At 43.6% G+C, this 17,969-nt stretch overlaps 1 protein-coding gene across 2 annotated transcripts in view; it reads right to left on the bottom strand.

Moving 5' to 3' along the window:
• Positions 1-5,198: 5,198 nt before the first annotated feature.
• The window catches only part of mtus2a (microtubule associated tumor suppressor candidate 2a), a gene marked incomplete at its 5' end in the record, with an annotated part of 63,745 nt that continues 50,974 nt past the window's right edge, over positions 5,199-17,969 (bottom strand). Inside the window, 6 exon segments of one of the 2 annotated variants that reach the window (XM_045208221.1) lie at positions 5,199-8,112; positions 15,531-15,631; positions 16,499-16,618; positions 16,758-16,856; positions 17,361-17,434; positions 17,916-17,969. The exon segment at positions 17,916-17,969 is cut by the window's right edge and continues 52 nt beyond it. In XM_045208221.1, the coding sequence (XP_045064156.1) occupies positions 7,617-8,112; positions 15,531-15,631; positions 16,499-16,618; positions 16,758-16,856; positions 17,361-17,434; positions 17,916-17,969 (944 nt within the window). 2 annotated transcript variants of the gene reach the window in all.

The raw sequence follows: 17,969 nt of genomic DNA, 5'->3' as shown, positions 1-17,969 counted from the left end.
ATCATGGTGGGTTATTATCTTATATAGTAGGTTAGTTTATGTTATACAATTTGTAACAGAGCACCATTACATTTTAGTTATTTTTCACAGCTGGCTGGTTTTGTTGAGAAGTTCATATTAAGAGTGTTGGATTTTGAAGATTCAACCCAACTTAAAAAAATAAAAATAAATAAAAAAATGAGACGGAATCTAAGTGCTACCAAGAAAATGTAAACATGTATACAGATTACGGAGACATTCTTTATGTTGTATTTTACACAGTTAATTTGTAATCAGTAGTGGTAAATAGACTGTCCATAGCTATGTGATATTACAAGAGGCAACAGTATCAAAACATTCCACCAAAAGACTATTGAAAGAGTATTAAACAGTTTTAAATAATTCATATTAAATAGTTATCCTTCAGCATCTTTCAGTGATGTCGTTTTATCAATTTAAATTCCAGAAAGAATCCTAGACATTCTTAGATCCGGCTGGGATTAGTTCATGGCTTCCTCTACTACAGTGGTCACCAACCATTTCTGAGTCAAGATCACCTTCTGAGTCAAAATGCTCCACCGCTCAGATTGTTATTCTAAACATGACTTAAGCCTATGCAACATTAACCTATTAAAAAAAAAATTCTGTAGCCATGAGGTTTGTGCAGTAAGCTATAGGGCCAATACATTATCACTACATATTGGCTACGCTTGAATTGCCCTGCCAATGTTGTTCTTCTCAGAGCATTTTGAGATTATATTTTATAAATGTTGGTATATGATCACACTGGTAATAGATCATTTGTTGTATTACTTGTGAGGCACAGCTGACTGAGCATAACTATATATATTTTTTTTTGACTGGACTGATGGCCTGCATCTGATGGTCCGTCTGAGGGGAGAGAGGGAGCAGCGGTGAGGCTGCCTGTCTTTTTACAGTATTTAACGCGAGGAAACTGTGCAGACACGGTGATCTGAGCTATCTGATCTGGCCAGCGGTAGACCTATAGGTGCACTTGATTTGCTGTCTGGGCCTGCCGGGTAGGCGGAGTTCTACCTTCAGACACATGAAATGGTTCAAACTGGGAACACTTTGCCTTCCCGGCGCCAGGGGCTGCTGAATCAAGTGCACCTACTGTCAACAGCGCGAAAAAAAAAAAAGGAACACAAGGCTTTACCGTTGTTCTTTTTTTTCCAGAAATGTTTGGTGATCGACTAGGAATGGCTTAGAGATCGACCAGTTGATCGTCTGTCGGTGATCACTGTTCTACTGTATTAGCAAGTATCAAAAGACAGATTGTAAATGTAAAGGGGCACATGTTACATTGCCTTGATCCTGTGTCAAAGGGTAGCTACAGTGGAAACCGTGGTAACCTGGGTCAGAGAGTAAAGACGGACAGGCACCTACCTGTATGTGGTGGTTGAGTTGTCATATACCTCAAATCAAAAAAATTTACATTTCATGATTCACCCAGTGACACTATGAACTGCTTGTACATAATAATAATAATCCTCCTCATCATCACCACCATCATCACCATAGTCATCATCATCACATTTTTTTTTTAAATAATTGTCCAAACACTGTCATGTAAACACTTTGTTTCTCTCTCTCTCTCTCTCTCTAAGCCATAACCAGGTTTCCTGTATGAGTCATACTGTAAACATGATGTTGTCAATGTCTTCGTCACTGGAGGAGCCTCTCCTCTGGTAAAGGTTGTGTTGACCATTACCATTAGCCAGATTCGGACCCGAGTTATGCGTGTGTAAATGGAACTTAATTCCAATGTTATGCACTCTTCCTCTCTATGCGTATTCTGACCTTGAATTTATGCACGAGGTAACTCATGTTTTTAGCCAGCTATTCGTTTTGGGGTGGAGATCGCATAAATTGAGGTGTGACAGATGTGTGTCTACAGAGACGCCGTATTCTGACTTTGATTTAACTCCCTTATAATTCCGCCACGTTTACGTGCGAGGAAACCATGAATAAAGTCGAGCAACCTGTCGGTTCCAAGTGGAACAACGTCTACTTTTTTCCCCCCCGGATTGAAATAACACCATTCTCCATACACTGTAGGGCCTAATTTACAAATTGATAAGAGCTATTGATAAGAGCTATTGATAAGAGCTATTGATAAGAGCTATTGGTAAGAGCTATTGATAAGAGCTAGGTCAATGAGTAATCCGTTTGAATAAGGGGATTGTAAATATACATGACAATTGTTTTAGATCTGTTTTACGTTAAGATCGCAGGAGACAAATGTGAAACCAGTCATATGGCAGCAAACTGAAGCATATCAACATGTCACCTTTCCACACAGTGATGTGATGTTACTGAACTGTTCATTATGTCGAAATTTAAATTGTAGGCCTATGGCCTTTTAACTTGAAACGTACATGTGAGCGTGTGAAATTTAACCTTTTGGCAATCTCCAATGTTTTAATGATATACCTTCGTTCCTCTGTAAACGCCATCGCGGATGTGTGGTTGTTGCTGAAGATCACTAACAGTTGATCATATTTAATGTAAAAAATAAATAAAAAAAAAAGACATGTAGGTTAATTAAATGGTTATGGAGCGGAGCGCAGACCAAGCCGTAACAGCTTGAACCTGGCTCATGGCGCACTACTTGGCCGTGTCGTCACACCGTTCCATGGGTTAGTGCAGGCGGTAGACGAGGGTACAGGCTACTATCGTTCTCCCTATTATAATTCTATGTACACTATTCAGCTGAAAATGCAATATTTTTAAGTTATGGAAAATGTATCTCACAGCGGTCTATACTTTATTTCTTCTTCTCACAAACTGAAATTAAGCGAACTACTAGAATTTTTTGCAACCGGGAAATGGCGGACTGATTTCTCCATGGTGCTTTTTAAAATAATATACAAGATCAGAGTATTTTTAAATCTACCAATTGGTGCCGAAAAGGCTGTTGATTGTGGCCTGTGGAATGCTGTCCCACTCCTCTTCAATGGCTGTGCCAAGTTGCTGGATATTAGAAGTAGAAACTGGAACACGCTGTCGTACACATCGATCCAGCGCATCCCAAACACGCTCAATGAGTGACATGTTTGGTGAGTATGCAGGCCATGGAAGAACTGGGACATTTTCAGCTTCCAGGAATTGTGTACAGATCCATAACCCCACCCCCACCATGGGGCAATCGTTCACAACCTTGACATCAGCAATCTGCCCGGTACAAGCCTTGTGTTCCGGTACAGTTGAAACTGGCATTCATCCATGAAGAGCACACTTCTCCAGCGTGCCAGTGGCCATCGAAGGTGAGCATTTGCCCACTAAAGTCGGTTACGACGCAGAACTGCAGTCAGACCGTGGTGAGGATGACGAGCATGCAGATGAGCTTCCCTGAGACAGTTTCTGACAGATTGTGCAGAAATTATTCGGTTGTGCAAACCCAAAGTTTCATCAGATTTCCGGGTGGCTGGTCTCAGACAATCCTGCAGGTGAAGAAGCCGAATGTGGAGGTCCTGGGCTGGTGTGGTTACACGTGGTCTGCGGTTGTGAGGCTGGTTGGATGTACTGCCAAATTCTCTAAAATGATTTTGGAGACAGCTTATGGTAGAGAAATGAACATTAAATTATCTGGCAACAGCTCAGGTGGACATTCCTGCTGTCAGCATGCCAATTGCACGCTCCCTCAAAACTTGAGACATCTGTGGCATTGTGTTGCGTGACAAAACTACACATTTTAGAGAATGGCCTTTTATTGTCCCCAGCACAAGGTGCACCTGTGTAATGATCATGCTGTTTAATCAGCTTCTTGATATGCCACACCTGTCAGGTGGATGGATTATCTTGGCAAAGGGGAAATGCTCACTAACGGGGATGTAAAGAAATTTGTGCACAACATTTGAGAGAAATAAGCTTTTTGTGCGTATGGAACATTTCGGGGATCTTTTATTTCAGCTCATGAAACTAAGGCAACACTTTACATGTTGCGTTTATATTTTTTGTTCAGTATAGATGGCTTTCTTTAGTTGATTGGTAATGTTCTAAACCCCTTCTCTCCATATATTCTAGTGAGTCTGCCGACATAATTCTAACTAAAGGTACACCAAATTTAAAAGGATGGCTTTAGATAAATGTACTGAAAACCCTGCCAGAAAATCTGTTGGCCAGCAAGTGGGAGGGTTATCGGCGATTTAATTAAATGTATTCAGCATGCAAGGGAAGGCCATTACGCACCTGCATATGGTAAGTCTGAACACCAACTACTGAGAAACGGGTAGAAATGGCGCGCGTAGGAAAGGCGTACATTTTAAAGTCAAAATCGGCCCCAATAAGAACTGTGGTTTTGACTAATCACAGAAACCTGGTTAGAGCTAGTCATTTTAGAGAGTTTCTCTCTAGTTACATCTACACTACTCCCTACTCTGTCTTTCTAGTATAGTTGTGTCTAGGTACACTACTCCCAAGATAAACAGTTTCTCTCTAGTTAAATGTAGAGAGGTTATAGGGTGGTTACCGGGGTCAACGTTACAGAACGTTCAGATATAAACATATCACGCAGAAAATACATTCTTCTATGTCTATGGAGAATACACAATCATTGTGTCTTGAAACTGTATTTATCTGCAGCGTTCTGAACGTTTCACCACTTCTGAACAAATCCATATATTACAATGAAATACACAATCTCTAATTTTGACATACCCCCCCCACCACCCCCCCAAACTCCCTCTATTGGTCAGGTGGAGAAATGACATCCCATATCACTGTCACCTCCTATTGGTCCAAAGGTAGAAGCATCACATTCTACTCTTCTCCTATTGGTCAGACCAGAGTTGTATTTATATATTTTTTTAGTTACAAATATGTGTACCATTCAGTAGGCAACAACATTTGGAAATGAGTTATTGGCTGTATTAATTCCGCCAAACAAAATGTTTTAGTTGCAAAATGTTTTGTCCAACAGAACGAAACGGAGCGGAACCTACCAGAATGTTGTCCAATAGAAACTCTTGTTTCAGTTGCAAAACTAAAATGTTTTGTTTGGCAGAATGAATACAGCCCAGCTAGCATCTCCCTGTTTCACTCTGTTTCAAAAACGTTTTCTCCTGTTCTGTTAGTACAGAGCACAAGCAGCAAACCTGGTTCCAAATACGAGACAAATTGTTTCAAATACTTTCAGTGTTTCGTTGACTCTGCCTGGAGTGCCAAATGGATGGGGGGGGGGACGGGGGGGACGGGGGTCCGTTTTGGGGCTTTTCTATCAGTTAGTTAAGCCAGGCAAGCTCAAACAGGCACAGATAAAGTATTTCAATCTATTTATCGAGAATCTTTGAGTATTTGAAACCCAGGTCTGATAAACATCACAACTACCCTACTTAGGGTTGCAAAATTACTGTAACTTTCCCAACATTCCTAGGTTTTCCAGAAATCCTGGTTGGATGATTCCGAATTTCCTGCTTATTCTCTTATGATTCTGGGAAACTTTTAACAAGGATTTCCGGAAAACCTGGGATGTTAGCAGAACCGTAGACCCCCAGGCTCCAGACAGCGAGAGGTAAAGACGGGAAGACATGCTTGGTAAAGTAGGTAAAGTATACAAAAGTCCAATAAATACGTTTACAAATATCACTTAGAAAATAACAAACAACAACAACAATTCCTGTGGTCGGTATTTTTTCAGTCCCAGTGTTCCCAAATGGCCCTATTCGTGGTACTTATATATGTCCTATTTCATGTGTGAATCGGAAATGTTTTTTTTTTTGCATATCCCAACTCTCCCTGAGACACCCTCCGAGAGTGGGGTCATGGCTAGGGGGATCAACCATTATTGACAGCGACCCTGGACCAGTTAGGGTTAAGTGCCTTGCTCAAGGGCAGTATGACAGATTTTTTTCACCACGTCGGCTTGTGGATTCTAACCGCTAGGCTACCTGCCTGACCATTATTATTTGTAGATCAATCAGTCCAAAATGCATTTGATACACTTGAACACAGTCAATATCTTACCCTGAATCAAAGGTTAGGGGATACATTTTAACCTACCCTACCCAGAGGTAATATCCATGTAGAGAGAGCGGAAGACTGGAGTGGATTTGGATTCGGTCTGGATTGGAAGCGCTTCTGTTAGTGTTATTGTTGCTGGTAAAACTGAAAGAGTTTATAAAACATCCTTAAACGTTGGATTAAAATCATCTGTAAAATCCTGGTATCTGAAGACTGTTGGACATCATGTGCTGGTAAAAGGTTGTACTGGAGTACAATGTGCTTCCTTGAGAGAATACGGTTATTTTAACCCTGGTTCCATTTGGTTGGTAGTTATCTCTGGTACAGACACATTTGTGGTAGCAGAGATGGACTGGCCATGGACCGGTGTGTGTTAGAAATGCCCGGGCCGGTTTCTGGTCCCAGTCCGTTCCTGCATGGTGGGGTGGTGGTTTTGGACCCCGAATAACTGAGCAGAGACTACCACTGTTCCCATCTGGTGGTACTCTCAGTCCGTCTGTCTGTCCGTCCGTCCATCTGTCTGTTTCTATTTGTATTTACAGTCTTCATTGTAACAACATCTATTGTCAGCCTGTCTGTCTATTTCTATTTACAATACATTGAAGTGGAGTCTGTTGCTGTGGAGCACGGTACAATCTACATTTCAGCACTGCCCGTGGTTGGTGTTTGAATACACTACAGTCGTTCAATGCAGTCCGTGGTTGAATGCACTACATTCTAACATTCTACATCCTGCTAGCTAGCCAGTCAGCTACACATCCAGGTGAGGACAGAGAGAGAGAGAGAGAGATCCTTAAAGAGAGAGAGAGATCCTTAAAGAGAGAGAGAGAGATCCTTAAAGAGAGAGAGAGAGTTCCTTAAAGAGAGAGGTCTCCAGTGTTCTTCAGTTTGTTGGTGGTGAATGGAGACTACAGGGTAGAGCAGAGAGGCTAAGTCAGCTAGTCTGAGTCTAGGAGTTAGCCATCGAGAGGCTAGGTCAGCTAGTATGAGTCTATGGGTACAGAGATGCTAGTGGAGTTAGCCATCGAGAGGCTAGGTCAGCTAGTCGGAGTCTATGGGTACAGAGATGCTAGTTGAGTTAGCCATCGAGAGGCTAAGTCAGCTAGCCTGGGTCAATGGCTACAGAGATGCTAGTGGAGTTAGCCATCGAGTGGCTAGCAGAAAGGCATTGGTAGAGTATATTAGTGATGCTAGTGGAGTTCTGTCTCTTACAGCCATAGTAACTGGAGAGAACACCCATCTTATCTAGCACTAAAATCTTGTGCAAAATTATATCAGAAAAGTACATCTCGGTCAACCCAGAACTAAAGTATTGCGTAAGTGGTCAGATGTTCGATTAAGTTCTGGGTCCATATGTGTTAAGAGAAGAGATAGAACAAGAATCGGAACTGGAACAAAGAGCTCCACCCTCTTTATGAAAGTTCCGGACAAAATGTCCTCTCCCTCTTCTGAAATTCAAAAGATGCTAAAACCTGCAAAATGGTGATTTGTCCAAAGCACCAGAACTAATGATGCTCATTACCTCACGCATCCCGTTGTATCAGATCTACCCTACCATTTATGTTTATGTAGTCTGTCCACAAGAGATGAACAGAAAAGACATGGAAAGAGGAAGAAACACAGAAAGAGAAAAGAGAGGAGAGAGAAAGGTGAGCTCATCTCGTGAGGGGGTTGAGCCGAGCAGGCGAGTGACGGTGATTGGGTGACACTCGGTGAGTAGGCGTCGCTGGTCCTGGAGACTGATTCTGATTGGAGAATCCTCTGTGAGTGGGCGTGGCCGGTCCTGGAGACTGATTCTGATTGGAGAATCCTCTGTGAGTGGGCGTGGCCGGCCCTGGAGACTGATTCTGATTCTCTCTGTGACTAGGGGAGTAGCCGTGTGTAGGTGTGGAGGGCAGGTATCCTCCACAGTAGTGAGAGGGGGCGTCAAACCCCGTCCCTCCTCCCAACCCGGGAGAGGAGGAGAAGAGGCAGGAAGAGGGAGTGGGGGAGGTGGAGAAGGAGCGGTGGATGGGAGAGGAGCAGGGGGAGCAGAGAGGGGAGGTCTGTAGACGCCAGAGGAGCTCCTCGTTGTTGCGGCTCAGTCGTTTCTTCTCACTGCTCTCCTTCTCTACGTTCTCCTGCAGGTTAGCGTTCTCCTCTGAGAGTTGCCTGGATGGGGAAGTGAGACAGGGTTACCTGGGGCAGTTTTCAGGAAAACTAGGCGTATTTCACACATCACTACCTCACAGGAGAGGCATTTGAACGTAAACTTGTATTTTTTTTTATCAAAATGCGTTCTGGAACGTGAACTTTCATGTGCCTTAATAACACACTTGTATGCCACCTGTTAATACAAATAAAATTGTTAAATTACGAGCCTAGTTGGTTTAGCCACGGAAAAAGACAGCAACCTTCCCACTAGCCATGATCGGCTGAGATAATGGATGGGCTGGACATGCCGAGAGATGAGTTGGGATTGGTCTGCCATGTAGCACGCTTCTGTCTATAACATGAGCTGCTCAGTATGTGTAGGTAATCCTTTCTAACGCGGCTTTTTTGAAAGATATCACAAAGAACTGCAACAAAGAAGTTGACAGAGTTTTGAAATCAGTGGAATGCCCGGTGGAAGCAGAGTATGATAGCTAAGGATATGGAGAAAATTCTGTCTCCGGATTACATCTTCAAACTAAGGGCAACCATAGCATCCGTGACAGAGAGGGAGAAGCGTCCATCCATGTATACGGGTAAGAGAGTCTAGCTAGCTACATTTTCAGATATTATATGTTTGTAATTTAGTCAGAAAGTCGTTTTCATTGCAAGTTAAATCGTACTGTTAGCTAGCTAGCTAACGTTAGCTGGCTGGCTCGCTAGCTAACATTACATGTATGATCTGTGTAGTAATATTATTAGTATCTCAGAAAGCGAACCTAGCTAGTTGGTTACATTTTGTTACCTGCAGATTCATGCATGGTAGTAATGTTATGAGTTGGGATTATGGTTCATTGTTAAGCAAGCTAGCTAGCTATCTACATGTCTAAACAAAATAGTATCCTGTGCATGTGACAAATAAACTTTGATTTTATTTGATATAGTGTGTGTTTACCAGAGACGGTAATGCGAAGAACAGCCTGCATGACCTGCACCGAAGTCAAATTAGGATATAACGTAGTAGCAATATCAAAAACAGAACGTGTCCAGATAAAAATATTGTATAAATATTTTATCATTATTAGATGAAGCTTACCCGACACACTTGTCTAAATTGATGGGTCATGTGAAGGAAATACTATAACCACCCCCTAGCCACATCTAGCGAAGTGGATGGGTCACTATTGTCTAGATATGTACACATGTTAATGAAATACAATCGATGGCCGTAATCACCCGCAGACACACCTGCTTATTTGATGGGTCATGTAATAATCCGGCCGAAGTGGAGTCTATTGTTTAGACATGTAGTTAGATAGGTAGCTAGCTAGCTAAACAATGAACCGGCATAACCCCAACTCATACTACTACCAATACAAAACATTGTCATAGCTGTAGTATGAATCTGCAGGTAGCAACAAACTAGGTTCAATGTTAACTAGCTAACATTAGGCTATAACTAGTGCAAAGGGGTTTCTGAATCGAATAATATTACTACACAGATCATACACGTAACATTAGCTAGCGAGCCAGCAAGCTAACATTTTGTTAGCTAACTAACAGTATGCTTTAACTTGCAATAAAAATGACTTTCTGACTAAATTAGAAACGTACATCTGGAAAATTTTGCTAGACTCTTACCCGTATACATGCTTAAAGGCCCTTTTGGTGGATTGCTGCAGAGATGGTTGTCCTTCTGGAAGGTTCTCCCATCTCCACAGAGGAACTCTGGAGCTCTGTCAGAGTGACCATCGGGTTCTTGGTCACCTCCCTGACCAAGGCCCTTCTCCTCCGATTGCAAGATGGCGTAGCAGTGCGGTCGTGTATTCTGTAGTGTGCTCATGTAAATAGCCAGTTTTTTTTGTTTTTTTCGTATATATTATATAAATCTCACTTTTCATCCTTCAACTAAATATACTTTCCTGCAACCCGCCTCACCCAATGTGGAACGGATTCTATTATTTCTTATACCTTTTTATCTAGAACCTCCGGCTGAAACTAGCCAGCTAGCCAGCTAACTAGCTACTTAATATTAGCCACCGTTAGCGGTTTTCACCATTGTCCGTGGCCATTCTGCACATTCTGCACAGCGCGCTATCGACCCAGAACATATCGGATTTTCTGACGGAATCACTGAATCACTGGACCTTAACACCGGATCATCGCAACTAGCTAGCTGCAACCGAATGGATGTTGTTGTTGGCTAATCACCACTGTCCCGAAGCAAGCACCAGGTAGCCTTGAGCTAGCCTCGAGCCAGGCCCATCTCCCGGCTATCTACCTCTCTGTCAACCGGACGGGACCTCCTAGTGTCGACACGGAGCCCCGCTGATCCATCACGACTGGTCTGCCGACGTAATCGTCAGATGTGGTTTCAACAAGCTTCCCGTTGTGACGACCACGAAGATCCATCTGCTAGCCCCGGCCCGCTAGCACACGCAATCAACAGCCGTGCCTCCTGCTCGCCTGTGCCGTAGCAGCCATTGAACTGCTCCTGGACTCACCTATTGCTGTTCACTGGACCTTATGATCACTCAGCTACACAGCTGATGCCTGCTGGACTGTTCCTTTACACGGTACCCCATCCTGTTTATCTGTTTAGCCTCAGCCCAAACTTTCGTTGCCATTACCAGTTGTTGTCTTAGCTCTCTCGAATAACACCTGTGATTGCTTTATGCCCCTCTCCCATGTCAATATGCCTAGCCTATTGCTTTTTCGGTTAGTTCTTATTATAACATTTTACTGTAGAGCCCCCAGTCCCGCTCAACCTGCCTCAGATAGCTCCTTTGTCCCACCCCCCATACATGCGGAGACCGGCTCAATCGGTGCCTCCAGTGATGCTATCCCTTTCATCGTCACCCAACGCTTAGGTTTACCTCCACTGTACTCATATCCTTCCATATCCTTGTCTGTACATAATGCCCTGAATCTGTTCTACAACGCCCGGAAATCTGCCCCCTTTTATTCTCTGTACCCAACACACTAGAAGACCAGTTCTTAAAGCCTTTAGCCATATCCTTATTCTACTCCTCCTCTGTTCCTCTGGTGATGTAGAGGTTAACCCAGGCCCTGTAGCCCCTAGTATCACTCCAACTCCCCAGGCGCTATCATTTGTTGACTTCTGTAACCGTAAAAGCGTTGGTTTCTTGCATGTTAACATCAGAAGCCTCCTCCCTAAGTTTGAGTTACTCACTGCGTTAGCACACTCCACCAACCCTGATCTTCTAGCAGTGTCTGAATCCTGGCTTAGGAAGGGCACCAACAACTCTGAAATGTCCATCCCCAACTACAAAATCTTCCGTCTAGATAGAACTGCCAAAGGGGGCGGAGTTGCAATCTACTGTAGAGATAGTCTGCAGAGCTCTATCATACTATCCAGGTCTGTGCCCAAACAGTTTGAGCTTCTACTTCTAAAAAACCACCTTTCCAGAAATAAGTCTATCACTGTTGCCGCTTGCTACAGACCCCCCTCAGCCCCGAGCTGTGCCCTGGACACCATATGTGAATTGATTGCCCCCCAACTATCCTCAGAGTTCGTATTGCTTGGTGATCTAAACTGGGATATGCTTAACACCCCGGCCGTCCTACAATCTAAACTAGATGCCCTCAATCTCACACAAATTGTCAAGGAACCTACCAGGTACAACCCTAAATCCGTAAACATGGGCACCCTCATAGATATCATCCTGACTAATTTACCCTCTAAATACACCTCCGCTGTCTTCAACCAGGATCTCAGCGACCACTGCCTCATTGCCTGCGTCCGTAATGGGTCCGTGGTCAAACGACCACCCCTCATCACTGTCAAATGCTCCCTAAAACACTTCAGCGAGCAGGCCTTTCTAATTGACCTGGCCCAGGTATCCTGGATGGATATTGACCTCATTCCATCAGTAGAGGATGCCTGGTTGTTCTTTAAAAGTGCTTTCCTCGCCATCTTAAATAAACATGCCCCATTCAAAAAATTCAGAACTATGGACAGATATAGCCCATGGTTCACCCCGCTTTTTGCAACTTTTCAGGGAAGTCAGGAACCAATATACACAATCAGTTAGGAAAGCAAAGTCTAGCTTTTTCAAACAGAAATGTGCATCCTGTAGCACTAACTCCAAAAAGATTTGGGACACTGTAAAGTCCATGGAGAATAAGAGCACCTCCTCCCAGCTGCCCTCTGCACTGAGGCTAGGAAACATGGTCACCACCGATAAATCTACGATAATCGAGAACTTCAATAAGAATTTTGCTACGGCTGGCCATGCTTTCCACCTGGCTACCCCTACCCCGGCCACCAGCTCTGCACCCTCCACTGCAACTTGCCCATGCCCCCCCTGCTTCTCCTTCACCCAAATTCAGATAAACTGATGTTCTGAAAGAGCTGCAAAATCTGGACCCCTACAAATCAGCTGGGCTAGACAATCTGGACCATTTCTTTCTAAAATTAGCCGCCGAAATTGTAGCAACCCCTATTACTAGCCTGTTCAACCTCTCTTTCGTATCATCTGAGATCACCAGAGATTGGAAAGCTGCTGCGGTCATCCCCCTCTTCAAAGGGGGTGACAGTAGATCCAAACATTTACAGACCTATATCCATCCTGCCCTGCCTTTCAAAAGTATTTGAAAGCCAAGTTAACAAACAGATCACCGACCATTTCGAATCCCACCGTACCTTCTCCGCTATGCAATCTGGTTTCCGAGCTGGTCATGGGTGCACCTCAGCCACGCTCAAGGTCCTAAACGATATTATAACCGCGATCGATAAAAGACAGTACTGTGCAGCTGTCTTTATCGACCTGGCCAAGGCTTTCTACTCTGTCAATCACTGCATTCTTATTGGCAGACTAAATAGCCTTGGTTTCTTAAATGACTGCCTCGCCTGGTTCACCAACTACTTCTCAGATGTGTCAAATCGGAGGGCCTGTTGTCTGGACCTCTGGCAATCTCTATGGGGGTGCCACAGGGTTCAATTCTTGGGCCGACTCTATTCTCTGTGTATATCAATGATGTCGCTCTTGCTGCTGGTGACTTTCAGATCCACCTCTACGCGGACGACACCATTTTGTATACATCTGGCCCTTCATTGGACACTGTGTTAACAAACCTCCAAACGAGCTTCAATGCCATACAACACTACTTCCTTATCCTCCAACTGCTCTTAAACGCTAGTAAAACTAAATCCATGCTCTTCAATCGAACGCTGCTTGCACCCGCCCGCCCAATTAGAATCACTACTCTCGGCGGGTCTGACTTAGAATATGTGGACAACTACAAATACCTAGGTGTCTGGTTAGACCGTAAACTCTCCTTCCAGACTCACATTAAGCATCTCCAATCAAAAGTTAAATCTAGAATCGGCTTCCTATTTCGCAACAAAGCCTCCTTCACTCATGCTGCCAAACATGCCCTCGTAAAATGGACTATCCTACCGATCCTTGACTTCGGCGATGTCATTTACAAAATAGCCTCAAACACTCTACTTAGCAAATTGGATGTAGTCTATCACAGTGCCATCCGTTTTGTCTCCAAAGCCCCATATACTACCCACCACTGTGACCTGTACGCTCTCGTTGGCTGGCCCTCACTACATATTCGTCGCCAAACCCACTGGCTCCAGGCCATCTATAAATCACTGCTAGGCAAATCCCCGCCTTATCTTAGCTCATTGGTCACCATAGCAACACCCACCCGTAGTATGCGCTCCAGCAGGTATATCTCACTGGTCATCCCCAAAGCCAAAAGTTTCCTTTGGCCGCCATTCCTTCCAGTTCTCTGCTGCTAATGACTGGAACGAACTGCTAAAATCTCTGAAGCTGGAGACTCTTATCTCCCTCACTAACTTTAAGCATCAGTTGTCAGAGCAGTTTACCGATCACTGCACCTATACACAGCCCATCTGTAATTAGCCCACCCAACTACCTCATCCCCATATTGTTATTTATTTTGCTCATTTGCACCCCGGTATCTCTATTTGCACATCATCTTCTGCACTTCTATCACTCCAGTGTTAATACTAAATTGTAATTATTTTGCACTATAGCCTATTTATTGCCTTACCTCCATAACTTACTACATTTGCACACACTGTATATATATTTTCTGTTGTATTTTTGACTGTACGTTTTGTTTACCCCATATGTAACTCTGTGTTGTTGTTGTTTTTATCGCACTGCTTTGCTTTATCTTGGCCAGGTCGCAGTTGTAAATGAGAACTTGTTCTCAACTGGCTTACCTGGTTAAATAAAGGTTAAATAAAAAAATAAAAAAAATGGCAGACCAATCCAAACTCATCTCCCGGCATGTCCTGCCCATACATTATCGCAGCCAATCATGGCTAGTGGGAAGGTTCCTGTCTTTTTCCATGGCTAAACCAACTAGGCTCGTATTTTAACAATTTTATTCATATTTATGGATGGTATACAAGTTTGTTATTAAGGCACATGAAACTTCACATGTTCCAGAAAGCATTTCTGCCAAAAAAATACAAGTTTACGTTCAAATGCTTCTCCTGTGAAGTAGGGACGTGCGACATATGCCTAGTTTCCTGAAACGAGTCACATATACTAAATTCATTTTTAAACAGATGGGTTTATTGGTGTTGAAATACACCAGTTATGCTATTTTGGACCACCAGGTTGCTGATGTCATGCAGCCTGTAGTTTTTGTGTTTATACTTTTTCATAACGGCAACGACAAGTTTGATGTCGGACGACAATAGAATTTTCATGATGTCACTGCGACAACTGTATACAGACATGTCGATAGACATAATAAACCAGCCTTTAGTCTTGAGATCTTTGGTTGTTTACTAAAACTACTCACTCTGTTTAGCACATGGCCTCACATGGGAATCCTTAAAGAGATGGGTGGGGCTAAAGCTTAAGAGGGTGTGAACGACGCTGAATGGGTGTAGACAAAAGAAGAGCTCTCCAGTAGGTACCAAAACATTCAAGGGCCATTTTCTCAAAAGTGGGGTTTACAAGTTTATCAGCTTTTCAAAGCAGAATTACTTCCCCCTTGTTCCTCAACTGCAGTGTATGATGTAACATTTTCTAGCTCTGAGTCTCTACTTTTATCCAATGTGTAAAAAAACACAATTTCAAATGTTGCTACATAAGACCGAATCGAGCCGGTCGGTCACATATTTACATTGGAGTCATTTAGCAGCCGCTCTCATTCAGAGCGACTTACAGCCACATCTCACAGTCACTGTAAGGAAGAACTGTCAATGATAACACAGATATCAGTGAAATCTAGGGTTGCAATTCTGGGAACTTTCCCCTCCTGATTCCCGGGGAAATAAGAAAAGGTATGCGCAAATTGTATTATTATTTGTTATTGTTTTACAGATTTCTAGGAGCAGGTGGGGGGGGTGTTACCTGGACAGGGCTAGGTTATTGTCTATACGAGCCATCAGGTCTCTAGGAGCAGGTGGGGGGTGTTACCTGGACAGGGCTAGGTTATTGTCTATACGAGCCATCAGGTCTTCATTCTGTTGCTGTAGCATCTGCATCCGTTCCTCTAACAAAACGTTCTTCTGGGCCTGCTCAAAAAACACAGAGAGACAACGTCAACTCTACTGTACTCTACGTTCTTCTGGGCCTGCTCAAAAAACAGAGAGACAACTTCAACTCTACTGTCCTCTACTGTCGTCTGGGCCTGCTCAAAAAACACAGAGTCTATGTAATGTACTGTATACTGTCTATGCAATGTTCTGTCTGTGTACTGTACTGTACTGTCTGTGTCTGTACTGTACATTTACATTTACATTTACGTCATTTAGCAGACGCTCTTATCCAGAGCGACTTACAAATAGGTGCATTCACCTTATAGCCAGTGGGATAACCACTTTAAAAAAAAATGTTTGGGGGGGGTGGGTTGGGGTAAGGGGGGGGTAGAAGGATTACTTTATCCTATCCCAGGTGTTCCTTAAAGAGGTGGGGTTTCAAATGTCTCCGGAAGGTGGTGAGTGACTCCGCTGTCCTGGCGTCGTGAGGGAGCTTGTTCCACCATTGGGGTGCCAGAGCAGCGAACAGTTTTGACTGGGCTGAGCGGGAACTATGCTTCCGCAGAGGAAGGGGAGCCAGCAGGCCAGAGGTGGATGAATGCAATGCCCTCGTTTGGGTGTAGGGACTGATCAGAGCCTGAAGGTGCCGTTCCCCTGTCTGTGTACTGTACTGTCTGTGTACTGTACTGTCTGTGTACTGTACTGTACTGTCTGTGTACTGTACTGTCTGTGTACTGTACTGTCTGTGTACTGTACTGTCTGTGTACTGTCTGTGTACTGTACTGTACTGTCTGTGTACTGTACTGTCTGTTACAGTGTGTGTGTGTGTGTGTGTGTGTGTGTGTGTGTGTGTGTGTGTGTGTGTGTGTGTGTGTGTGTGTGTGTGTGACAGCATGTTGAGCCTACCACTCTCTCCAGGTCAGAGATCTTCTTCTCCTGTTGGTGTATCTGGTTGTTCTTCATCTCCACAACATCCTTCAAGCTCTTCAGATCCTCCTCAATGTGCTGGTACGGGGCTAGGGCATCCTGTACACACACACACACACACACACACACACACACACACACGAACACACACTGTGTTATCCCGCAGGGCTGAAGTCTGAACATAAGCTAGGGGAGTGTTCAGTTTCAGGTGAGGTTATTCATAATGCGTTTTTAGTACCCCTATCTGTTCGTCAGTGCTCCTCCTCAGTGCCTCTTCGAAGCGCTTGGCCTTGTCCCTCAGACCACTCTTCTGGAACAACAGGGTATCCACCTGATCCTACACAAACAGTAAATATTAATATACCTCACTGTCCAAACACACCTGTAAACATGTCAATACAATTTTAGAAAAAAGTGTTCCAAAAGGGTTATTTGGCTGTCCCCATTTGAGAACCCCTTTTGGTTCCAGATAGAACCCTTTTCGGTTCCATGTAGAACCCTCTGTGGAAAGGCACATTGTATATTTAGTGATCCATTTGATTCTATTAATCAGAATCACATTATATATTTAGTGATCCATTTGATTCCATTAATCAGAATCACATTATATATTTAGTGATCCTTTTGATTCCATTAATCAGAATCACATTATATATTTACTGATCCATTTGAATGAATCTGTGCTTATCTATTCATCTTATCAACTGTTACAGCCGACCCGGGATTCAATCTTCAACTCCCAAAAAAAACTACTCACGAAGCTAGCATGCTGATCGTCAAAACTATGGCGACTTCAAGTTTGACTGTCCTGTTAGCAACTTGACATGTGTGTTTACTATACCTGCAGAGAGAGTCTGAGCTTCTCAAAGTCTTCTTCCAGAGTCACCTTTTGCTGCTCATGAGCCTTCCTTAGGTCTAGAGAGAGAGAGAGAGAGAGAGAGAGAGAGAGAGAGAGAGAGAGAGAGAGAGAGAGAGAGAGAGAGAGAGAGAGAGAGAGAGAGAGAGAGAGAGAGAGAGAGAGGGAGAGACAGAGAGAGAGACAGAGAGACAGAGAGAGAGAGAGAGAGAGAGAGAGAGAGAGAGAGAGAGACAGAGAGAGAGACAGAGAGACAGAGAGAGAGAGAGAGAGAGACACGAGAGGATAAGAAAGAAGTCATTGAATGTTTTAGGTTTAACTTTCCTTGTTGGGAGAATTCGGACAAGTGGGGTCCCCACAAGGAAAAAGGCTTATTTAGGCTTAGGTGTTAGGTTTAGGATTAGAATTAGGGTTAGAATTAGGGTTTGGGGTTAGGTATAGGAGTTAGGGTTAGGTTAAGGGTTAGGAAAAATAGGATTTTGAATGAGAATCAATTGTTTGGTCCAAACAAGGATAGTAAAACAAAAGTGTGTGTCTTACCCCTCATGGTGCGAGCGTGCTCCTCGTGCAGCGTCGTCATGGTAATGTTGTGCA

The sequence above is a fragment of the Coregonus clupeaformis genome, chromosome 27 (assembly GCF_020615455.1).
Source record: "Coregonus clupeaformis isolate EN_2021a chromosome 27, ASM2061545v1, whole genome shotgun sequence".
Classification (NCBI taxonomy): domain Eukaryota; kingdom Metazoa; phylum Chordata; class Actinopteri; order Salmoniformes; family Salmonidae; genus Coregonus; species Coregonus clupeaformis.
This window is presented reverse-complemented; position numbering and strand designations above follow the sequence as displayed.